The 25,906-nt window shown below is 44.0% G+C and overlaps 1 protein-coding gene across 8 annotated transcripts in view; it reads right to left on the bottom strand.

Moving 5' to 3' along the window:
* The window catches only part of HECA (hdc homolog, cell cycle regulator), a 48,385-nt gene that overhangs the window by 6,210 nt on the left and 16,269 nt on the right, over positions 1-25,906 (bottom strand). For 7 of the 8 annotated variants that reach the window (XR_010413795.1, XR_010413794.1, XM_064598166.1 and 4 more), the window contains exons 2-3: positions 7,097-8,140; positions 666-820 (exon numbers count right to left, since the gene is read on the bottom strand). Coding sequence is in view for 6 of the 8 variants with exons in the window: in XM_064598166.1 (XP_064454236.1) it covers positions 666-820; positions 7,097-8,140 (1,199 nt within the window). In the remaining 2 variants the exon portion in view is untranslated. Of the gene's footprint in view, positions 1-665; positions 821-2,433; positions 3,551-7,096; positions 8,141-25,906 lie in introns of those variants that run through there. The other variant, XM_064598169.1, reaches the window with a different exon arrangement.

The following is a 25,906-nucleotide window of genomic DNA, read 5'->3' as shown; positions in this document are numbered from 1 at the left end:
CTACTACTTCCCTTTTTTCTGATGACAGCTCAATTTCGGAAAATGCTTCCTCTCAGCAGTACTTTAAGGATTAAAAATCTTTTCTAAGGCAGCACAGGAAGGCAGTTCCTGCGTAACTGCGCTACCCCACAGGAAGGAAGAAGAAAATCCTGTCTGTTCCAGAAAGTAAAACTTTCTTCTTCCTTTTCAATAATGACTTTTTCTTATTAGAACCTAAGTATATGTTAATCACACAAAACATAAGAAAATGCAAGTGAAAGGAACCACTTCGCATCCCAGCATGCGGACACAGCCTCTGGCTTACAGGTTAGCAGGTCCCTTTCCAAAGTCACTTTCTACAAATAGAAGCATACTGTTACACCATTTTATAAACTACCTTTTTTACTTAATACACTAAAAATATTTCCCATTGATTATACATTATTCCACAATACCCCCCTTTTAATGGCTGCAGAGTATTCGGGCAATAGCTTCGTCACGCTGTGGTAAATCAGCCATCACTCCTGGCCGCAGGGGCGGGGGGGGGGGGGGGGGCGGGGAAGACCACTCGCTATCCTCCTCGCCCTCTCCCGAACTAACGACAGTGCTGCCCTATCTCCTCTGCGTTCGCCAGGGGACAGAAGCCCGAGATCATGCACTGCTCGCTCTGCGGGGTCAATACCAACCTGACAGCACGGAGAGGCGGCCAGGATGTCGTAGGTGTACATGGTGCCCAGCTGGTGCCAGCTGCCGTCCCACCGGGACTTACACTTGATGCAGATGATCTTGTGAACCCCTTCCAGGCAGTCCACACACACGGCGTACAGGTGCATGAGCCTCCCTATGCACAGAAGACACAATGCTGAGAACGGCCGTCCTCGGGGCTAAAAAAGTGGCTCATCTATCGATTATAAGCAAACATGTTACCATTCAGATAAAAAAAGCAGCAAAACAGGTCATATTCATCCCATATCCCCAAGTTGTCCTTTTAGAATAATTACGAATTACGAACTACTGTCAATGGGACATACACTTAAAAGCTGTATCTTATTAAATATTGCTTCAATTCACTTTTCTAAAAAAGTATTGCCAGGTTTACAACACGGACCTCCAAATTCAAATGACCAAGCCCCAAATGCTACCAACTGCCAGTGGTCGTGCAGGACTCTCTGCTCAGAAGTGTGTGGGGCGCGGGGCCTGAACCAACAATGCTGGTCTGCAGTCTCGGGCTCGCATCTACCGACAACTGCCATCATAAGAAAGTCAAGTCTGTCTTGGTACTGGTGGCCCAGAATTATACCACAGCCACAATTACCGTGTTAACTGTCCCTGTCTCCAAAACTGCTCAGCCATCACCATTATTTAATTTAGGAACCAGGATCATATATATCTTACTTGTAAGTGGTTATTCAAAAGGAGTTCAATGTCTTATTATTTACTGGGCTCTTAAGAGACACAACCCCATTCCTCCATCATTTCTTAACATCTGATGCTTACGAGGAAAAGAGGTCACCCTTGTTTACATGGAAGGGTTAGGATTCAAATCATTAGGAAAGACTGGGCATGTCTAGGATCCACCTACGCGGTGCACAACAGCAACATTGCTGCTCTCTACGTAGGCATCAGGGAGCTCCACCGGGCAAACTACGCTCAGAACACATACTCCTTCAGAATGCGCTGGCTCCTCGCCAGCAGCCTAACCATGGCTCTTCACCTTTCAGTGGTTAGGACAGCCTGCTCCTTACCCTCTGGAAAGAGGTAAACAGTACTTACAGGGTAACCTTTCATTACATTTGCTTACAAGGCTCTCTCGTCCTCCTCAAGGGTAGGAACCATGTTCTCTCTCTCTCTCTCACACACACACACACTCACTTCTCAGGCCTATCTAATTTTCGCCTTTCTCCATCTACTGCCTGATAGGTACCCTTCAGATGTGGTCCTGGGCTCTCTCACATACTCTTCCTTTTCTTTCTCTTCTCTCCCTATTCAAGAGTCTTCCAATCTTAAGATCTGAACCACCCATTATAAAATAAGCTCCCCAGTTCTCAACCCAGATGCTCATTTCTAATAGTGCTTGCTAGATAGACATCTCCACCCAAAGTCCCAACACTCCTTCAAACCCAACACACACACCAATGCCCTCATCTTCTTTCCCCTAAGACAGGTCTCCTTCCCAATGTTCTCCACTCCTGCCCATGGCAGCATCCTTTATCTGCTCTAGAGCCAAAGTGAGCCATCCAGGATGCAGCTTCATCCTTGTAGGCTCAGTGTCTAGCACAATGTCCATAATGGAAAAAGCCCTTCCTAATTATATGTTGGATAAATGGATGGGGTATATTAATAGCCAAAGACATTATAATCTTGGAGGCCTCTAGGGCCAAAAAAAAAAAAAAAAAAAGGAAAGGGTGACAAGAGCTGCTGCTTTTTTTTTTTTTTAAGATTTTATTTGAGAGAAACCAAGAGAGCGAGAGAGCACAAGCAGGGGAAGCAGCAGACTCCCCACTGAGCAGTAAGCCCAATGCGGGGCTCAATCCCAGGACCCTGAGATCATGACCTGAGCCGAAGGCAGACGTTTAACCGACTGAGCCACCCAGGCGCCCCAAGGCTTCTTGTAATAGTGCCCATCTCTGCTCTAAAAAGCTGAAAATAAAAAGGTCTCATGTGGCCTGACAGCATTTCATGATATCAGTTCAAGTATCCAGGAACCACTGGAAAACACATTTCCAGTTTCCCTCCTAGATTTACCAGGGCTGATTCTCAAACATTCGAAGATACCCCGCGGGCTGCCCAGAAGGGTGGGAGGAGGGACACACGCAGAGGGGAGGCGGTGGCAACAATACACATGCCACCAGGGCTGACAGGGCACTTTCACCGAGGGCCCACCACGGGACAGGCCTGTGCTCTGAGGAGGCCCCAGGCGTGACTGCACGTAAACCCTCCCGGCTCCACGATGAAGCAGGCAGTATTGCCTTTCCCGCCCGACGCTGGAGGAACTGAAGTTCGGTGCAATGGCGCAGCCTGCCCAAGCTCACGAAGATAGTAGGTAGCCAAGACCAGACTTAAATTCATGTCTGTGTGATTCTCAACCTCCGGGAAAACTCCTGGGAACTCCCGGCCTAGAGTCTCTAGATTTGTTTCAGTTACGATTATCCTTGTCCTAAGCACAGAGAATTCTACATTGCTAAACTGGAGGGTCGTGAGTTCAAACAAAAAGGAGATGCCTAAAAGAACAGTCAGTCACCTGTGGTTCTCAGTGGTAAAGCAGCACGATAAGAACTTCCTAATTAGACCAATCTTAATAAATTATTAACACCAAACAAAAGCATCTTCTCAAAGGAAGAGTCCGAGAACAGAGGCTGGAGTTGGAGGCTGCAGGGGGCAGTGATGGGTAAAGGGCAAGCACGGCAATGACAATCCACACAGGCCAGCCCTGGAAATTACAGGTGGTTTCGGCAGCGTATCATCAACTGCAGCAGGGATTCTTGTGGCCTGGAACAGGGCCTTGCTATTGTCGTTGAAAATGCTTTTAATACATGGTGGGACTCTGTGATGAAGAAATGATGGACACTACCTAGAGATAAAAAGAGTGTGTGAACTTCTATGAGAGGTGGCAACAGAAACACGGACACATGGCAAGGCTCCACCTGAACCACCCACCTGTCTGGTAGTGACAAAACACCTTAGCTTCAGATTTTATCATCAACAGTCAGACTTCTTCAGACCTTTGTAGCACATGCCTAACACATCCATTAGCTGTTTGTGGATATAGATGTACTCATGGGTACACACACACACACACACACACACACTTCTCGGGCCTATCTAATTTTCGCCTTTCTCCATCCACTGCCTGATAGGTACCCTTCAGACGTGGTCCTGGGCTCTCTCACATACTCTTCCTTTTCTTTCTCTTCTCTCCCTATTCAGGAGTTCCTCCAATCTTAAGATTTGAACCACCCGTTATAAAATAAGCTCCCCAGTTCTCATCCCAGATGCTTATTTCTAATAGTGCTTGCTAGATAGACATCTCCACCCAAAGTCCCAACACTCCTTCAAACCCAACACACACACCAATGCCCTCATCTTCTTTCCCCTAAGACAGGTCTCCTTCCCAATGTTCTCCACTCCTGCCCATGGCAGCATCCTTTATCTGCTCTAGAGCCAAAGTGAGCCAACCAGGATGCAGCTTCATCCTCTATAGGCAATGAAAACTACAATGTGATGGAAGTGATGATACTCAATTCTAAGCTTACGCCTCTTGAGAGAGAGTGCAGCCCCTACCCTCACCCCCTAAATGCAGGAAAAAGCCCAGGCTAGTCTACTGGAAGATAAAAGACCACACTGAACAGGGATGAGCCATTCATTCCAGCGGAGGCCCCCTGCCAGGCAGCCAGACAGCCAACTGTCAGGCACGTGTCAGAGGCCATCCTAACCAACCAACCCACAGAACCGTGAGAATCATAAATCATCACCAGTTTAAAACACTAAGTTTTGGAGCAGTTTGCCTTTAGCAAAAACTAAAAAATGTAAGGGATTAGGCGAAATTCTAGAAAAGGAATGAGACTGCTCCCTTCAACCTCCTCTTCCCTGTTGAGGAAACAGTGAAAACAAGAACCTGCATCCATGAAACAAGAGCAAGATGCTATTAAAAAGTGCTCTTGGAAATTATAAATATACAGAAAATCCTAAACTCAGTAAAAATCCTGGGATACAAAGCCAAAGAAATCTTCCAGAAGGCAGGACAAAGACAGAGATAAACAATAGGATATATAAGGGCCCTCCATCTAAAAAAAAAGGATCAATTTAAGAGATCCAGTATCTAACAGTTCCACAGTTGTTTTTAAAAACGAAAGAGAAAATGGTCAGAGAAATAAATCAGAAGAAAATTTCCCCAAACTGAAGACCATGAGTTTACACAGCCAAAAACCCAAGCACACTGCACAATGAATGGGGGTGGAGGGGAAGACCCGGGTCATGGTGAAACTTCAGAACGCTGAGGATGAAGAGAAAATCTTAAAACCTTCAGGGGATGGAAGGGGAGAACAAAGGGACAGCAATAAAATATTGACTTCTCAACAGTGACTCAGGAGACCAGAGACAGTGAAGAAATAAATGCCTTCAAAACCCTAAGGGGAAAATATTTCTAACTTGGAAGACTCTACCCAGCCCAATAGCAATCAACTGTGAAGACAGAATCAAGACCTTTCAATCAGACTTTCAAAGTCTGAAAATACCTATTCCCAGGCTTCCTTTCTCAGAAAGCTCCTGGGGATGTTTCTTAACAAACTGAGGAAATAAACCAAGAAAAAAAGAAAACATGAGATCTAGGAAACAGAAGATAAAGAACAGAAAAGTAAGTAGAGAATTCCTAGAAGGGCAGCCATGTAGTATGGCAGCTATGAGTGCAGCCAGACAGACAGGAGCAGGAAGATGAAAGGCTCCGTGAAGGGAATTTAATTTCTACAAAAAGAAGTCCATTAAATGGATAATAGGTACGTGCAAATGCTTCTGAAAGCTTTGTGGGAGCTGCTGGAGAGTGGGAACAATCAGCCAATGTTTCCAAAAAGATTAAGCAAAGGAAATTGTGAAATATTAACTGTAAGAACAAAACAAAAGATGTCCTAGAATATACTGTACTCTATGATAAGAAATACACCTGTATTTCTTGCTCTACACTAGATATTTACATAATCATAGCAGTAAAAACATTAAGGAGTTTCACCAAGAATTGTGATACATTATCCTGAGAGAAAGGGAAAGCACAGGCATCCACCTTAAACATAAGTCAATAGACAGTATCTAAAATTGGACATGAAGACAGCAGTTTTTTTTTTTTAATTTTTTTTTTTTAAAGATTTTATTTATTTATTTGAGAGAGAGAATGAGATAGAGAGCATAAGAGGGGGGAGGGTCAGAGAGAGAAGCAGACTCCCCGCTGAGCAGGGAGCCCGACGTGGGACTCGATCCCGGTATCCAGGATCATGACCTGAGCCGAAGGCAGTCGCCCAACCAACTGAGCCACCCAGGCGCCCTGAAGACAGCAGTTTTAAAATTATGATGGTGGGATGCCTGGGTGGCTCAATCGGTTAAGCGTCTGCCTTCAGCTCAAGTCATGACCTCAGGGTCCTGGGATCGAGCCCCGTGTGGGGCTCCTTGCTCAGCAGGGAGCCTGCTTCTCCCTCTCCCTCTGCCTGCCGCTCCCCCTTGTTCTCTCTCTCTGACAAATAAATAAGTAAAATCTTTAAAATATATAAATAAAACAAAACAAAATAAAATAAAATAATCAGTTAAAATTGAAAAATGCTATCTCTGGGAACTGAGACAGCAGGGGGTGTGGGAAGAAGACAGGTGGGGATATATCATCTCTACCACAGGCTTTTTTAGCACACTTTTAAAGTTACAAACATGTTACACCTCATGTATCTCACCTTTATATAAATTCAGTAATTTTCTATGAACTGACAGATTGCTCATTTATCCTGACCAACCCCCATCATTCAAGTTCTGGCTGAAATACCCCTACATCCTCGAACGTCATCCCCAGCACTAAGCTGTCCCTGCCTTCACCACCAGGGTGATGCCTCAGCTTCCAAAAATCCACTTTCCTTTTGCTGTTATTGAGAAAGCCTGATCTTCCATAAACTTCAAGATTAATTCAGCTAATTTAAAAACACTTGGCCCTCTCTGCCCCCACCCCTTCCCTTACTCCATTATGTTTACAAGGATCAAAGAGAATACACAGCGTGCTGGGCACATTAACACACGTTTCAAAGGCAACTGTTTTACACCAAGTGACATAATTATGCAATTCCCTCCCAATTATGGAAAACTATACCCAAGGAATCCTCCCTTCAAATTACAGCAGAACAAAAACATAAAATGACCCACCAGGACAACTGTATTTGGTACAGTGACATCAGAGTAAAGGGAAAAAAAAAAAAAAACCACCATCACCTCCACCACCTCAGTGGGCAAAGCTGAGATATTCCAACACTGCCTGGCACCTAACTCGAACAAAAAGCACCATCCGTTAAAATTAGGCCAGAATGGAGCAATCCCATCTTGCTTCTCAGCTTTTAACAAAGGGAAAGCAGGCAAGGTGAATGAACACCTGTACCTTGAAGATGACACGGAACATCGTATTCGATCTCATCGTGTCTCGACGGGCTTAAGAACAGAGTTCCGTCCACCAGAGGGAACTGTTCGAACACCGGCAGCGCCCGGTGACACAGGGCACAGTTTACAACATTCCTGTGGCTGGCGCTGAGGGCCGCAAGAATGAACTTGCGCAGGTCCTCGCCCTGGCCCATCTGGGCATCGTCCTCCATCCGCACGTGGAAAGTGTTCAACTTGTGCCTGGGGATGTGAGTGAGCAGCTCGGACAGGTCGAGGCGCCGCAGGAACTGCACGGGCGCATCGAAGTGGCCCCCCCGGTGCCCCGACAAGCCAGCCGGACTGTAATCAAAGTGCGTGTTCCGGAACACGTGGCCCCCGGCCATGGCCTTTTTGTGAGGTTCCAAATGGATGGCGTTCTTCAGGAACTCCCCGAGGTATCTGGAGGAGCGGGGGCCGCTGAAGTGGGCGGGGGAGAGGATGGAGTAGCCGGTGGGCGGGGACTGGCCCGGGGAGGCACAGGGGGAGCGGGCCCCGTAGGCCGCCGCCGCGCCCACCGCCTTCTCCTGGGAGTTCTGCCGGTCCATGGAGTGCCGCCGGGGGAGGTCATGGCTCAGGCCTTTCTGCGGCTTGCTGGGTGGCCGGCCCTTTTTGGCCTCCTCCCCCGCTTCGCCGGGGGGCCTGCCGGTGTTCTTCTCCGAGCCAGACTTCTTCTTTTTCTCGTCCTGCATCCGCTTCACCTGGTACCAGTCCGTGTCCTTCTTTAAGTGGCCCTGTCCACAGCGGCAGGAGCAGAAGCGGAAGGCCAGGTCGTAGCCCTTCTTCGTCCACATGTTTTGGCGGCACTGCTTCTCGTTCCAGCTGCGCGCTCGGCCGATGCAGTTAAACTGGACCAGGATGCTGCTCTCCCACTCGTAGAAGCACTGCAGGTGCATCCAGGTGCTGCAGGGGCAGTGCTCGTTGTTGCACACCACCTTCTGGTAGTCGTCCTTGTCTAGGTCCACCGGCCTCCCGAAGCTGCAGAGCAGGGGCGTGGCACAAGGGGCTTCTGGGGAGGAACACAAAGAGAGGGGTTCAGCACGCGGGAGCTGGGATTCCGGCCGGCGGCCCATCAGGGCTCAAAGCCACCATCCCCCCGTGAGCCCATTCATGCCAACAGGACAATTTTCTGGCGTCAGGATTTCCACCGCTGGAATAACACCAGACAGGATTAAAAAACATTTACTACTTTCTTCTGGTACTATGTGGTGCCAAGAGAATTTATTTTCAGATATTTGTTATCTGCTGAAAAACACACCAGTAAGCTTCAGAAAGTCCAAATCCTTCACAGTGCAATTAGCAGTATGTCAGTACTTGCAACAGTAGAGTGTAGTATAAGGTCTTCCTAAGATGTGGGGGTAATGACAGGCAGGTCCAAGGTTCTTTAAAAAGGAATCACTCCAGTGAACTAGGAAATATTACGATGAAGCCACTTAACCCACCAGCTCCAAAAGGACCCTCAAAGCCCTTTATCACAAGTGTTAGGTTATCCTGAATACCACAGAGAAGCTAGAAAACAGAATTACCTCATCCCCAGTTCTCTTCTAGAATGGTCTGATACCTAATGGCAGGAATATCTGGTCACACTAATTGTTGGTCTACACAGAATTACACTGCCAGGATATGAAGGAAAAAACCAGAATTCTCCTAAAGCTATCATGACAGAAACTAGGAACACCAAGATATTTCTACCCTATTTAACCACATGCCCCACAGGAGGCAAAACTTGGTGACACAAAGTAGAACCCATCTCTTAAGAAGTAAACAGGATTTACGGAGATTCCACTGGATTCTGGTTACTCCAATATCCGTAACATTTTCAAAAGGCCCTTTTGGAGAGCAGTAATACTCCTAGTTGGGAACCACTGGGCTTGATCTGGAAAGTTCCACATGCCAAGCTCAATTCAGACTTTATCTTCTGTTGTAGCTGAGAACCCTCAGAGTTCCGTTTTAGAAAGCTCACCCTGGTGGCAGTGTGGGACATGAGGCTGCGGGGTTCAGGGGGGCGGGGGGGGGTAATCCATTGAGAAATGAGTGCCTAAGCAACAGCAACAGCAGAGTAAAATGGCGCTCACTGTTGGAGGTGAGCAAATACTGATGGACAGCAAAAATGGGAGGGGCAGGTCTGGACAAATGGACAAAGATGACTTTGGGCTGGCCTTATTTTGGACCTGCTGAATCGACAATGCCTATGTACCAAAGAGGTGGAGAAAGACAAGACTGGAGTCAAAAAGACCTGGAGCCTGAATACAGATGTGTAGCCGCACAGCCAGAGTTTGTGGAAGTTAAATCCCTGGACTGAGGAGCGAGCCCAAGAGGCATGTGAGAGGAGGAAAAGAATCCTGAGAAGCAACATTAAAAGGCTGGAGAAGAGTCCTCTACAGAAGACGGTTAAGAAATGAACTGAGAATTTACTGCAAGACAAGTCAGGAGAGAATTCTACCAAGGCAATTGGACTGACTCAGAACAACTGTGACACCTAAAAATGTCTCCAGACATTGCCAGCTATCCAGAGGGGAGAAGGAGCAAAACTGCCCCTGGTCGGAAACTACTGGGCAAGTCAAAGACTGAAAAGTCCTCACCAGAATGATCAGTGAGCCAGTCAGTGACACCTTAGCAGGAACAGTTCCAGTGGGATGACACAGGACAGATCGGAGGTGATGGTGAAGAGTGGATGAGGAGGTCAAGAAGTAGGAGTTCAGATGATCTTCCAGAAAACTCTTCCCAGAAGTACAAGGAAGGGAAGAAAAACAACGGGAAGAGGCAAGGGCTAAGACCTACACGTTCACCTACTCGGGGAATGAATGCCAAAAATTTAGGCCAGCCTGAAGAGGAGGAGGCAACAAGCTCCTCTTCAGGACTCCAGGACTCAAGGACCTTCACAACCTCACCACTGCCCACTAAGTTACAAATACAACATTGCACCAGCACAAGTGACAGGACCCATAAAGCCCAGGACACTCGAATGTTACAATCATCCCTTTCAGTGTGGGACTCCAGGGTATCAATCACAAGGCCCTAACCAACTTGTCTGCCTCCGCTCCTTTGATCACTGCAGCTCCCCCATCTACTGCCTGGGAGTCCACAGCCCTTAATCTTCATTTGTCCAAATCCCACCCACCTCGTGCAGCGACTCACATCATGGACTCTCAACCAGACTGCCTGAGCCAGAATCCCGGCAGTACCACTGTTGAGCTGTGTGCCCTTGGACAAGTTACTTCTTTTTATCTCCATTTCCCGTGCAGAATGCAGATAACAACTGAATGTACTTTATATGGTTGTTATAAGAAAATTCTGATACATAGATGGTGCTTAGAGCAGGGCCTGGCACCTCATAAACCTCCTCCCCTTCTTCCCATCCTTCGAGGCCCACCTCTAGACACTGATTTCACCAGAACCACCCCTTCCCCAGCACAGTCTGGTCTGAACCTTACTTGAGTCCCCACTGTGATCCCACCAGGTTGAGGACTCCAAAGAGGATGCCTCTTAGTCATCTTTGTGTTCCTGGCACCACCATGCCTAGGCCTGACACACATCCCATGTTGAATAAAGTTGCCTTAAAACAGGCCCACGAAACCCAACGTGACCAGCAGAGCAGAAGGAAGCAAGCAAGCTGAAATCCTAGACAGAAAGACCTACATGTACTGAAGTGCACCGAAAGGAAGTAGAAAAATGGTCTGTAAACTGAGTTTAACTGCAGTCACCTGGGCTGTGACCTTTAGTGTCCTTTAAAATGTTAATTAGTCAATTAAAGTTCAGTTGCTTTTATCTTCAGTCCTTCAGAGAAACAGCGTTGGAGGGAAGGTCTCTGAAATGTAATGACAGTAACCAAAGTGCTAATAACACGGGACTCGTGAAATCAAACTGAAGAACGGCCTAACTCTACCTGTGCATTTAAGATATCCAAAATTTAAAATTTTAAGCCTGAGATTGGCTTGGTATTTCTTTTTAAAGTATTTTCACATTAAAGAAGGTAGATTAAGAGGGGGAAAGTCCTATTTATATCTTTCTCAAAAAGTTGCAAATGGATCATTTAGCCAATACTGAGCACTTCCTACATACCAGGTCTTCGGAGCTGGAAGAATCAGCAAATGGTGCTAAGAGCTCCCACAGAAATCTCTGCGGGAATCAGAGGAGGCAGTATGGCTCCAGGTCCCTCTCCCTAACATCGCCCAGCCTCCCCATAGCCGTCCTCACCTGCCTTCTGCCCTCCACGGCTCGGCAATAAAGAGCTCCCACGCCAACCTGCCAGCCTGCTTGTTTACATCTCAGCCACTCTGATGTGGTCTTTGTGGCTAGGCCTCAAAAACAAAGACAAGGGCTTGAGACCAAATATGTGCAACCGACACCTCACCCTGTTACACACCTCCAGCCCAAGGGCGAGGCTCCGAGGAACAGGGGGAGTAACGGGGAGCCTTGGGTACCGCACGACAGCTTCTGACAGGCTTTTACAGTTCATGCAGCCTTCTGATGAGGCCACGATGGGCTGGCCTCTGTACTCAGACAGGATAGCCCTCAAGGCTTGGTTAGAACTTGTCCTCTCCCCCCCACCCACTGTCCACACTGGAAAGGCAGCTGGGAATAGTGCGAGTGGGGTTTGGGAGACTAGCTGTTTGACATGGAGCGGTTTCCTGCTTCCTCAACTGTAAAGTGAGAACAAAAATGCTTGACCTCATTCACAGCAAATATATGTGGAAGCGCTCTATAAAGTTCCCTAACTCTCCCATGCTACCTACCTCTTCTGTAACTTGATACTTGTGTATCTGGCTCCCTAAATCTAGCTCCCTAAAAAAAAAAAACCTAAATACAAACTGCTGCAAGAGATTTCCTACTTTTTCAAATCCTTTGGACCCACAAAAGGGGTTCAGAAAGTCACGAATGAGGCCATGCCTCTTTTTCCAATTTCCTAAGTCTTACAGTTAACTAAAACATACAGGAAAAGATTTTAGAACTCTAAGAAACAGCATGAGTGCCCTTCAGATCATACCTATAACAAATGAGCAATCTATTTTTTTTAAAAGATTATATGTATTTATTTGAGAGAGAGAGAGAGAGGGCACGAGCAGGCGGGAGGAGGCAGAGGGAGAGGGAGAAGCAGGCTCCCCCCAGAGCTTAACTGAGCCACCCAGGCGCCCCACAAATGAGCGGTCTTATAGAAATGCATTTGACTGCTTCCTCAACGTGGTCTCTAAATTTATAAAATTTGTAAAACTCCTAGCTCTTAAGAATTGCAGTCCCACAAAGGTAAAGGTATAAACAGAATACAGACTGATCCAACAAAACCGTTCGTGAGATGCGGGGAGAAGGAATGGCACAGTCAGTGAGGGCCTGTGTCCCGTACATCCCCTAGGACATGCGTCAAAGCTGTGATAGTTGACTAACAAGCAATATGAGAAAATGTTCCTTTGTGCATTTGTACAAATGTATATAAACCCTCCAGTGCGTTTTTACAGCTTCATCGTCAGATACTCAGGACTCAGCTTCTGTTTCTCCCTGCCCAAGTGAAAATAATTAGGGATCACCTCATTCCGGGCAAAAACCTCACGTGGTTTCAAGTCTGGACAGTAAGATAGCTAGGCTCTCTTAAAGAGTGTCACTCTTCCCAGCCTTCTCATCCCGTATCCTGCCTCCCACGCCTATTAAAAGGGAAGGGTCTGACAGCAGTCATTTACACCGGCTGCCCAACAAACCCAAATCCTGACACACCCACTCCCACGAACAGGAGCCCCATAAACCGGACAGACGTTGCCACTGTCAGCTTTTTAACTATAAAATGAAATGTTTTCACCCCTCTTAAAATAGTTGCAAGCATCACAAGCAGGTGGGGAGTTCAGTAGGATGGATGGGGAAGGAGTGTCTTCTGAAGTCATACAAGGCTTTCTAGGTGAAATCTAAGGTAGGCACTTGGTCACATTCAGCCTTGTAGACCCACTACTATGAAAATCATATTAAGTGCCTAATGAATGTCTTATTGATGGAAAGTACAGTGACTGAAGCGCTGAAGGATGGGCAGGGAGGAAGGGTGAGCCCTTGGGTAGCACTGTTCTCATTAGGTCTTCCAGACTCAACCCAGGACTCCCACCAATTTCAGAGCACAGCCTGGCCCTCCATCCCCGCAAACTTACCACAATCTATTCTTACCCTCCTTCGGTATGCAGTTACCAAACGCAAACTGTAGGGTTTCTGAACCACTATTTTATTACACATATCTTTTCCATATGGTAAGTCCTTTTACATGGGAACACATCCCCTTGTTTTCAGAGCAAATTCTCCTCAGGGTATGAAGTTTCTGACTAGAGGATCCTCAACTCCAGCGTCCTGAAAGGCCACAAAGATTGGTCAATGAGGATACAGCCTGTGGAGCCAGCCAGCTTGGATTTGACTCTCAGCTCTGCAACTTAATAGTTTTAGGATCTTTGGTCGCTTAAGTCACTTAACCTCCCTGTGCTTCTGTCTTCTCAACATGTGGAATGGCAGAAATAACAGTGCCTACCTCAAAGGGTTGCCGTGAGGATTGAAGGAATTATTGAAGCAGTTCACACAAGGCCTGGCACATAATAACCACCATTTAAACAGAAGCAATTATTATTAAAAGCCCTATCACTTTATATTACTTGATGTAAAAACCAAAGAACTTTGAAATCATTTAGGGCAAATCCACAAGCAGGAAGTGACCATCTGCCTTTTCCCGTACATAGTAAGTGCAAGAAAAACATACCAAAACAGGGTGGCATGCAAAATAATTCACAAAATATTTACTGACAAGTTTTAAAGAAACAGATGCACAATTTTCTTCTTCTAACCCCTTAAAGATGTTCTACTGCGTATCAGACAAATAAGTGCCTTGCTCTACGTATTTTTTCAAAATCTAAGCAATCTTTTCCAAGCCTGGTAACAAGGTTTCATAAAGCATGGCTGCATTTGATTCATGGGCTGTGTCCCTGAAGAACCCACATAATTCAGAACTGATTATCCCACAGTCTGGGGGAAGGGTGTGGGGAACGCATCCTCAGAACACATGAATCCAGGATCACTGTGCTGGACTTCTCTTTCCTGTTGCTTTTTAATATCAGCATTATCTCTAATATTTCTCAGCTGCAGCAGCACATAAATTGACAGCATGGCATATCATAGTGTGTTTTACCACATTTCTGTTCAAGTCACCGATTTTCAGGATATTCTTCAGCACCAGTACTAGCATACCTGGATATTTTGCAAGATAAAGACTTAAATTACAATACTTGATTTTAAAATAATAACACGTCACCAAAATCCTTGAAGAAGTTCTATAAACAACAAAGAGATCACATAATATTGCCAAGGGTTAGTAGGTATTTCTCTTCATAAGAAAAGGTGATGCCACTGGGTATCAAAGCATTTTTATAATTCGGTTGACCTGCTAGCTGTGAAAATATGACACAGCTTGATGCACAACTGGGGGAACGTATCCGCTGAAATTCTGCACATCATGTGAGGCTTTTATTAATAGTATTTGTGTCATTAGTTGAAATTTGCATTAATTTAATTTGCATTTAATGGGATCACACTGTACTAGGAAATAAAGCAGGCTGCTTTTTCTTTTGCTTGGAGATTTTTTGATCCTGAGGGTGCTGGATCACAGAGAACCACACAGCACCCTAGCATTACATGTATTGCCCGCACTCACCCTGAAGGAAAGGTAGGTTCAGGAGCTCTCGGAACCAAATCACAGTATCATAAATTAAGTATGTGTACACATGAATGAGTGTGTGTGTATTTGTATATAACTGCAGAGAAACTGCTAAATTGTTAAACCATCCCATTTCTTTTATTATTGAGGTATAACTGACATGCAATGTTTTTACTAGCTTCAAGTGCACAACGTAGTGATTCCCCGGTTCTCAACACGACGTGGTGCTCAGCAGGGTAAGTGCAGTCACCCCCTGTCACCAGAGTTACCACAGTGCTACTGACTATGCTGTACTTCTCATCTCCACGACTTATTTTAGAACTCGAAGTTTGTACCTCTTAATCCTCTTTACCTATTATGCCCATCCCTTCACCCACCTCCCATATTTAACCAGTTTGTTCTCCATATTTAAGAGTCTGTCTGTTCGTTCATTTTTTAGATTCCACATATAAGTGAAATCATACGGTATTTGTCTTTCTCTGACTTATTGTACTTAGCATAATACACTATAGGTCCATCCATGTTGTTGCAAATGGGAAGATCTCACGCTTTTTTAGGACTCATATTCCGTTGTATATATTTACCACATCTTCTTTATCCATTCCTCTGTGAATGGACACTTGGGTTGCTTCCTTATCTTAGCTATTGTAAATAATGCTTCAATGAACAGAGGGGTGCATATTATCTTTTTGAACTAGTATTTTTGTTTTCTTTAGGTAAATACTCAGTAATGGAATTAATATATCATATGGTAGTTGTTTTTAATTTTTTTGAGGAACCTCCATACTGTTTTCCACAGTGGCTGTACCAGTTTGCATTCCCACCAGCAGGGCACGAGGGTTCCCTTTTCTCTGTGTCCTTGCCGACACTTGTTGTTTCTTGTCTTTCTGACTCTAGCCATTCTGACAGGTGTGCAGGGATATTCTCATTGTGGTTTTGGTTTGCATTTCCCTGATGACTAGTGATGTTGAGGATCTTTTCATGTGTCTGTTGGCCACCTGTAATGTCTTCTTTGGAAAAATGTCTGTTCAGGTCCTCTGTGCATTTTTTAATCAGATTGTTTGTTTTTTTGGTGTTGACTTGTGAAAGTTCTTTATATACAGATAGACAGGATATCAATACTTTATCAGATGTATCATTTGCAAATATCTTCTCCCATTCAGAAGATTGCCTTTTTCAACAATCCCATTTTTAAAGACTCCAGAAAAGACCTCGTGTCATCCTTCAATATTATATTCCAATTTTAAAGTATTTCCCTTGCTCTTCTGAAATACCAAAGAACTTGATTATCTTTGTCAATGTCCTCTCCTTTGCCAGCACAAATATTCAAAATGTGGCCATATAATCAAAACCCTACATTTTTTTACATGTGATACCCATTTCCCACCTAAGTTCTAACACAGCATCCCCAAAATGATGGCCTACCTCTTCTCTCTTGGTGGACCCAAAATGGTACCTGGAGCCCAAAGAGTGGAATCGGCCTTCTCCTCTTACCTCTAGATTCTGATGTGGTTCAAGGCAGGCCACCCCACAATGTGCCACTTCGGCATGCAAATTATTTTGAGCTTAAGATAATCAAGGCACAACAGACTCAAGAAGAGCTTTTTAGCTCCCCCACTTATCTAAAAAATTTAGACAGGGAGTCTGTACCAAGAGGAGAGCTATTTCCAAAGGTAACTTTTTGTTTGTTTGTTTTTACTTAAGAAAGACCTCTCTGCAGGGTAAACACTTATTTACCAAACATTTGCTCTTCTCATCTTCCTGTAAATTGTCTTCCTCCCCTCTGAAGTCCCAGACTCCTACACCTAACCTCTCTTTAGCTCGGGGTGGCATATAAACTTCAACTGCTGTCAGAGAGCCGCTCCTGTCTTTGTGCGGCTCCCATACATATGTAATTAAATTTGTTTCTCTCCTGTTAATCTGTTTTATGTAATTAGTTATTAGGCCAGCAAATAACCTAGAAGGGAAGAAGGGAAAAGTTTTCCTCCCCTACAATTTCCAGTGGCCTCAGTTGAAAAGACAAATGGCTTTACCTCCTCCCTAGTCTGTCCAACAGGTAAAACATATGGCTACATGATTAACTGGCAACATGGGTCATCTGCAGACCAGGTACCTGTCAGAGAATACAACCCATAACTCATTGCTGTTCAATATTTTCCAAAAGCTCAACTGAGAGAAACAATTTTTAAGAAAGATTTCACAGGTGATGTCCACACACTCTAGATCAGAGTTCCCGTGGGGCGTTTTGGCCTGCAGTGTGACTTCTTAAACCAGTAGAGGCTTTTTTGTAATAGAAGATAAACCCAAATGCCTGTTAGGTGCATCTTGGACTCTCCAGGTCATCCAGGCCTCCACTCCAGCCCCATTCACACTTATTCATGCCAGGATTCTGGAGGTGTTTGGGTATATGACTCCTGTGCTAGATAAAAGCTATCCCTCAGCTAAGCTAGGTGTCACACAGCTGGTTAGCTAGACCACATTATTTCATTCTCTGGACAGACTGCTTTTAATGATGCAAGCAAGCCTAATAAACTTTTTTTATTTATAAAAGGATACTGTCATGGACACTGGTTAGTATTTTACAATGCCTTATAAATGGCTAAGTGACTGTTTCTGTTTTTTAATCTGATGGACGCTGTAAAGTATAGCACTGCTTCTGTTTGCTTCTTCCTTCTATGAGTTAGAAATATGAAAACCAAATTTGTGACCTACCTCTTGTGATGACTGAGAACATCCATTATTTTTCCTAATACTGCTCCTAGTACAAATATTCTCATTTATTATTTATCTTATAGTATTACATGTATTTTTGAAAAACACTGTATTTTACAGTGAAGGAGAGTATAAATGATGACAAAGAAAAAAACCTATTTGCCATCTAACTTTCCATTCAGTTTTGCCTAGTAGATACTAAAATCTGTACTTGACGGGTGCCAAGGTGCCCCCTCTCCTCCCCACTTTTCAAAGTCAACCAGAGAAGGGTGGGAAGGGAGAGGAGAGGCCAGGATAACCCACCGTCCCCAGGGGTCCCACCAACACAGCACCTTTCAGAAGGGCCACCCTCTCTGCCATGCCCTGGGCTCCACTCCTCAGAGAGGCACTCTGTGGACAAGCCAAGTGCTCTCCGTCCTTGAACCACTCACTCATCCATTGCACACCTCTCCTTTCCTTTCCCTTGGCTCAGCTCCCTCAGCCTCAGACTCTGCTAGTCATATCCAGGTCTCCACCTATTCTTCTCTCACCCGGTTTCTCTCTCAGCATTTCTCCTCTCTCAGACACAGCCTGGGCTGCTCCTGTCACTCTACCCTGCCAGCCAACCCAGCCCTCGGTCCACCTGGTCCATGCAGGTGCCTCTCCCTCCACATCCCCCCACCTGCTCCCAGCCTCACTGGTGAAACTAAGACAATAGTGAAATGGGCTCAGCTTGCTCCCAACTCTACCCTGCCTGGTCTTCTGTCAAGGATCCTCTCCTTGGCTCTAACCCACAAAGGCCAGACTTCTCAGGGTGCTGTCATTCTCACGTGGGCCCAGTCTTGTCTCCATTTAGCTGTTCACAACAGCATTATCTTTATGTCCTCTGCACCTATTCTCCTCCCTCACCTATCAAACCTGGAATTCAGAGTCCTACAAATATGAAAAGGAGACTCTCATATTTACCTCAGAGACTAGATCAATGAGGCGAGGCAGACAAAGAGCAATGAACTGAGAAATGACAAGTGATAAAGAAGTGGCCACATAATTTGAACCTACACCTAGATCACATCACCACCGACAACGACAGGAGCCCAACAAAGTCATCTTAGAATGACTACTTAAGAAATGTCAACATAGGAGCACCTGGGTGGTTCAGTTGTTAAGCATCAGCCTTTGGCTCAGGTCATGATCCCAGGGTCCTGGTATCGAGCCCCGCATCAGGCTCCTTCCTCAGCGGAGAGCCTGCTTCTCCCTCTCCCTTGGCCTGCTGCTCTGCCTGCTTCTGCACTCTCTCTCAAATAAATTAAATCTTAAAAAAAAAAAAAAAGAAAGAAAAGAAATGTCAATGTAGGGATGCCTGGGTGGCTCAGCTGATTAAGCATCTGACTCTTGATTTCAGCTCAGGTCATGATCTCAGGGTCGTGAGATCAAGCCCTGTGTCAAGCTCTGCCCTCAGCACAGTCTGCATGAGATTCTCTCTCCCTCTCCCTCTGCCCTCCCCCTAAAAAAAATGTGAATGTAGGGGCGCCTGGATGGCTCAGTAGGCTGAGCATCCCACTCTTGATTTCAGCTCAGGCTGTGGTCTTGGGGTGGTGGGAATGAGGCTGCACCCTCAGTGGGGAGTCTGTTTCTCTCCTTCTCCCTTTCCCCCATCCCTCCCCCCACACTCGCACACGTACTCTATATATAAAATAAATAAATATTTTTTAAAAAAAGGAATGTCAGGGCGCCTGGGTGGCTCAGTTGGTTAAGCGACTGCCTTCGGCTCAGGTCATGATCCTGGAGTCCCGGGATCGAGTCCCATATCGGGCTCCCTGCTCAGCAGGGGGTCTGCTTCTCCCTCTGACCCTCCCCCCTCTCATGTGGTCTCTCTCTCTCATTCTCTCTCTCAAATAAATAAATAAAATCTTTAAAAAAAAAAAAAAAGGAATGTCAATGTAATAATAGGGAGAGTAACAGATTACTGAAGCTATCTAGTCTTCATCAGGGGCATTAGCAATCATAATGGCAACTTTTTTTAATAGGAAAAGATCATATTCATCAGTAAACTAATCATAGAAAAATGTACTCATATATAAGAACTATAAATTTATAACAGATGTCAACTGAAATAAGGCACACTCACATATGTGCATGAGTTATCTATGAATAACTATAGATACAACCTTCTCCATGTAAATTTACACACACATACATGCATCCATGTGCACATGCACACGTCTATCTACATGCTATTTCCACAGCGAAAAACAAACAAAAAACTGCTTGCATTTAACTTTTACTTGCTCTGGTGCAGAAAACCCAAAATACTCTTTCATAGGAAAATTGCTTATTATGTTCTTCTACATTTACAAACAGAAAACTGTGAAACAAAAACTAGAAAGACAAGGTCCTTCAACCTCTTATAAACCCAAACTAGTCCTCGAAAGGGAATGATTGTTTTGCTAACCAAGTTCCTTAACAATTAAGTTTTAACTTCATGATCCACTGTGAACCCCAGTCATTTTTGGCCTTGTCTACAATTGCCAGTAAACCACAGTTTACTTTATGGGTTCCCCTTTCAGGTGTCACTCTTTGAATGTTGGCCAGCTCAGCATTAGCCACTGCAGCAATCTGTCATCACCATTTGGAATTCTGACCACATTCTAGAAGATCCTCATCAGCCCCTGCCTCCCCGGCCGGCATCAATGCAAAGTCAGTAAGCATCTCCTCCCTGCAGTGACACAGGAGTTTGAAGCTTGCCAGTCTAGCAGGTTTACTTCATCTTTTTTCAGATGCTGGAGTAAAAGAGAATGATGAAAAATATACACAAATGAGTATTTGGAAAAAGGAAATATTGATAACACTCTGTGCACAGATGTGAAGACATCAGTATTTCCAGTTTCCTTTTTTCTGCTCCTGGAATGAATCAGGGAACATCAATACAGTACCTGACAACCCTGAATATCTTCCATCATCACAATTGATCATGAAAATGGTAAAAGTCTGTCATCTGCAAATATTATGAATTTGAGGCCAGATTTTTTAAATCAGCATGTGCTGGTAAGTAGTCTTAATTCACGAGGTCTGACACACCAAAATCCTCTGAATCATTAAAAATAAAGAAGTCAAATACAATACAATGTGAGTACTTGACTGTAGGTCTCTAGAGATCTGGACATCTGCAAAAAAAAAAGTATAATTATATACTTAAAATGCCTTAAAAACTCAACACTATATAGGTAACTTTCATATAGCAAACTTCTCAAAATGATCTGGTCTCTGAATAAGTCCGTTTTCTTAGCAGGTTGACTATACATAATTGCCTAAAGAAAGAGCCTTCAAATTTTCCAGGATACTCAATCAACACACATTTGGGCAAACGTAGGCTTTTTAAAATGTCATTTAACAAGGACCCTGTTCTAGGAGACGTAATCAAAATGCCAGGGTTTGTCTTAGGGTTAAACACTTGTAACAGAAGAAAGAAAATATGCAGTGGCTCTCAAATCAGCTAATTACGACTACCCGCTAATCAATGCACGTCGATTCAAATTATGTTTTTGAACACCTGTTATGTGGTCAGTGCAGAGTTTAGCACAGGAGATGCCAAGTGGTGAATAAGATCGTAAGTCATTTTTTACTGTTTGAGTATCATACTTTTTTGAACACTGAACACTTTAAAAAATATAAGGTGGCAACTCTGAAAACCAGATTCCCTCTCCTCCTTACTACTGCTGTTTGTTTAGTGATTTTCTTGGACTAATTCTGTAAAGTCTGTATTTTTTTTTTTTTGTCATGTGCAGCCACTGAAGTCTCTGCTCAGTTAAGTTTAGTGATAACTGAGCTAATAACTGAGTCTCCTACCCTTCACCAAGGGGCTGTGTGTGTGTGCTGGGACATGCCTTCAATGCTTCAACAGTTCACAACTGTCTCAGCCTTTCCTTACTGCTTGTGTAGAGCCTCAAGGCCAGACGTGAGAACGAGGGCCACTTCAAGTACTTCCTGGGCCTGCGTGCAGCCCTGCCCATGGGCACAGTCTTCTGGAGCACCAGGAATATATCCGAGCTTTTCATGAGCCCCCTATGACATCTCATTCCCAAGATTTTCTTTTTAAGTTGTTTGGCCAACCTCTTTTTTGCCCCAACTGCTATCACTGACCCAGCCAGTTGTGACATTGAACAATTGCTGCTGATTGTTTTCAACAGATACCCTAAGAATAGGACTTAACCACCTGGCAATTTTTGAGCCAGGTCAAATAAAGACAAGTCCTATGAATGAGCCTTTACTGGGGAGCTTCCAGACAAGTAAATAGTGACAATTCTCTGGAGCTCGGGCTTTTGGGGAAGATCCAAACCTGTTCTTCCCCCTCCAACGACTACTAGGCTACTTGGTTTTTTGTTGTTGTTGTTGTTTTTTGTTTTTTTAAAGATTTTATTTATTTATTTGACAGAGAGACAGCGAGAGCAGGAACACAAGCAGGGGGAGTGGGAGAGGGAGAAGCAGGCTTCCTGCCGAGCAGGGAGCCCGATGTGGGACTCGATCCCAGGACCCTGGGATCATGACCTGAGCCGAAGGCAGACGCTTAACGACTGAGCCACCCAGGCGCCCTACTAGGCTACTTGTTTAAAGCTACCATGGAGCCAGGGAGAGGGAGTGGGATAGAGCAAGTTAAAACACAATATTCTAAGTGAAAGAAGTTAATCAGAGAAAGACTTGTATCATATGACCTGAATGATATGAGAAATTCTTAATCCCAGGAAACAAACTGAGTGTTGCTGGAGTGGTGGGGGGTGGGAGGGATGGGGTGGCTGGGTGATGGACATTGGGGAGGGTATGTGCTATGATGAGCACTGTGAACTGTGTAAGACTGTTGAATCACAGACCTGTACCTCTGAAAGAAATAATACATTATATGTTTAAAAAAAAAAAAAAGCTAGTAGGAAGGGAAGAATGAAGGGGGGGGAAATCGGAGGGGGAGATGAACCATGAGAGACTGTGGACTCTGAGAAACAAACTGAGGGTTCTAGAGGGGAGAGGGGCAAGGGGATGGGTTAGCCTGGTGATGGGTATTAAGGAGGGCACGTATTGAATGGAGCACTGGGTGTTATACGCAAACAATGAATCATGGAACACTACATCAAAAACTAATGATGGGGCGCCTGGGTGGCTCAGTCATTGAGCGTCTGCCTGTGGCTCGGGTCATGATCCCGGGGTCCTGGGATCGAGGCCCGCATCAGGCTCCCTGCTCCACGGGAAGCCTGCTTCTCCCTCTCCCACTCCCCCGGCTTGTGTTCCCTCTCTCGCTGTCTCTCTCTCTGTCAAATAAATAAATTTAAAAAATTAAAAAAAAAAAACAACTAATGATGTAATGTATGGTGATTAACATAACAATAAAATAAAATTTTAAAAAGAAGAATTAGAGGAAAAAAACACAACAACATTCACTGTTCTTACTGTGATTCAGTCCTTTTCCTTGAATATACACTCCAAGGATTACTGCAAGCCTATGGGTTAATTTCCAGAGTTCTGAAAAAGTTGAGTTTAATCATCTTTCCATTTGTCCTCATTATTTTATGGAGAAGCAGATTTCTAAAGGTCCTTACCCTGCCATTCCAGAAGTGCTTCTTAATATAAACTTAAGTTTATATACATACTTTGTTATAGAAAAATATGATAAAATAATCAATAAGAGACTTTCAAGCAGGACAATACTTGGTCTTGGAATAAAATTCTGGGTAAGAATTGAATAGAAATCAAGAAAAAATGTAAAATTTCTGACTACTATTTTTTAAATAGCTGATAAATGGTTATCAAATTACTATGATACTGGAATTCTCTTTAAATATGTTTAAATGATGTTTACAATACAATGGAAACGGTATCCTCTGCATTTATTTAAATCTTTAAAAAACTGGGTGTAACAGCATTAAACGTGCAAGAGGAACTGTGCTTTCAGATTCTATTGGGGTCACACAAGCAAAAACGTTTGACTACCACTTTGAAATCAGCCTTCTGAAAAAAAAAAATCACACTATGATTACATCATACACACATTCAGGATACTCAGAAACGCCCAGATTGAAGCCCAAGTCCTCTGAGTATGTTAAGGGAGTTCCACGATTAGGCCCTAGTCTGGTCTTCCCACCTAATCACCCACCAGGCCCAAAAGCGAAGCCTCTGCTTCAGCCACGGTCTCTCGCTGTGGCCACAGCACAGAAAACAGACTGGAGGGGAACCAGTGGACACAGACTGAGGAAGGCTAACTGCAACCCCCGTTGCCCCCACACCACACCTCAGATTCACTACGTGTTTGCGTATCATTTCTTGATTAACTGCTAAGTATTTTTTTAAGTGAAAACCAGGAAGTTTTCTTAACGTTCTCAAATATTTTGAGACCCTTCTCTACTACATAAAAAAAGACACTAAGTCTTATACATAAAGGGAGTAAGTTAATACAAAAATATTTTGTCAACTTGTTTTAATTAGTGTAGGAACTACAAATAAGCTCACTTAAGCACATCTGTCTTAACCTCAGATTTAGTTTATCCTCCCTTATGTTATTTTAGTAGCTGAGACTGCTCCAAAGTGGGTAGCAAATCTACTACACGGCAATTACATTCAATTAAACATGTTTTTTATGCTTTGAATAGGGTTTAAACACATGCTTTTACTCAGACAAGCCACTCTATACAAATAAACATGGAAGTTTTACATTTAAAAAAAAAAAGAGCTCTTCAACTATATTTAACAACTTGGGTTTTTAACACTCTCAATATATTGTTTATTCTCTTAGACCTATACTCTTTCCTTACTTTCAATTAAAACCCACAGCCTACCTAGCCTCAAGCTCACACTGAATTGAAAGCTACAGGCTTCTAACTACCTATTTTTTATTTCTATTCTGGCTTTCACGTTCTGTTATCAGTAAAAAAATCTGTATCGATAATGACTATAAAGTAGAAAATTCATTTTTCCTTTTCTAACAGAGGCCACGTCAAGATCCCAAAGGACAGAGACCCAAATATGCCTGGTTTAGGCTGAATATCAGAATGAAGATAATGGTTCCATAGTTTTCCAAAATGTTTCTTAAAAATACCAAAGTTTCACAGAATATAAATAAGGCAATCTCTTCATATTCTACAAACATTTCCTAAGCACATGGGATTCTTTAGTGATCTGCCCAGGGTCATCCAGCTAGTAAGCTGCCTTCCCTCTTCCACTCTTACCCATACCACACACAGATCAATTAAGTGCATAAAGCCACCTTATCAGAGACAGTGACCAATAAGCTTTGTGTAACCAGATCATAATAAGCAGTTCTATAATTTGGAACAGTGTCTTATTCAAAATTATAGCAATACTTACTGTGATCTGATGACCCAAAAGCTTATTCAAAATGTTCAATACTCATATTAACACTCAGACTTACCTTAAAACTAGGTACAAGGAAACCCAAATTAAAGAAGTGCTTAAACCCAATTATGATATAAAGGTTTCCTGACCCCATCTTTGCACTCCTTAAAAACAAAGTTGGAGGGGCACCTGGGTGGCTCAGTCATGAAGCGTCTGCCTTCAGCTCAGGTCATGATCCCAGGATCCTGGGATCGAGCCCCGCATCGGGCTCCCTGCTCTGCGGGAAGCCTGCTTCTCCCTCTCCCACTCCCCCTGCTTGTGTCAAATAAATAAATAAATAAAATCTTAAAAAAAAAAGATAGAGAGGGGTGCCAAGGTGGCTCAGTTGGTTGAGCATCCGACTCCTGATTTCAGCTCAGGTCATAATCTCAGGGTCCTGGGATCAAGCCCTGGGTCAGGCTCTGCGCTTGGCGGGGAATCTACTTATGGAGTCTCTCTCCCTCTCCCTTTGCCCCTCCCCCTCACTCACACGTGCTCTAAGACAAATGAATCTTAAAAAAAAAGATAGACAATGTGATAAATCTACTCTAGCTAATCGAGTTGCTAAACTAAAAAAGTTATGAGCAAAGGCTTACATTGTCATTAATTAGAATAAAGCAATTTTCCTTGGAGTTGCTAAACTAAAAAAAAAAAAAGTTATGAGTAAAGGCTTACATTGTCATTAATGAGAATAAAGCAATTTTCCTTGGAAAGAATGTAAAGAAACACACCATTCCATCTGAACTAGGCAGCAGAAAAAGCACGTGGACGTTGAGAAAAAGCAGCTCAGCCTGTCTTGCCTGAACCCTGTTTGGGTCAACAGACTGGGTCAACATACCAGCTGAGATTATTTAAGACTAGTATATTTAAATCATAAAATCACAGCACACCGTAACAAAATTCATTTCCCTACCCTATCCATACCCCAAACTAAACTAAATCCTTATAATCCTTTGTTTTCCATGTGCCTTTTCTGCCCTGTTGAGCTCCCTGAAAAATAAACTTTCTGCTCCCTTGCCTTCCCTTCAAAATAAACCTGGG

This window comes from Mirounga angustirostris, unplaced genomic scaffold, assembly GCF_029215605.1.
Source record: "Mirounga angustirostris isolate CCGP_5_RB_7025 unplaced genomic scaffold, mMirAng1.0.hap1 SCAF_8, whole genome shotgun sequence".
Lineage (NCBI taxonomy): Eukaryota > Metazoa > Chordata > Mammalia > Carnivora > Phocidae > Mirounga > Mirounga angustirostris.
This window is presented reverse-complemented; position numbering and strand designations above follow the sequence as displayed.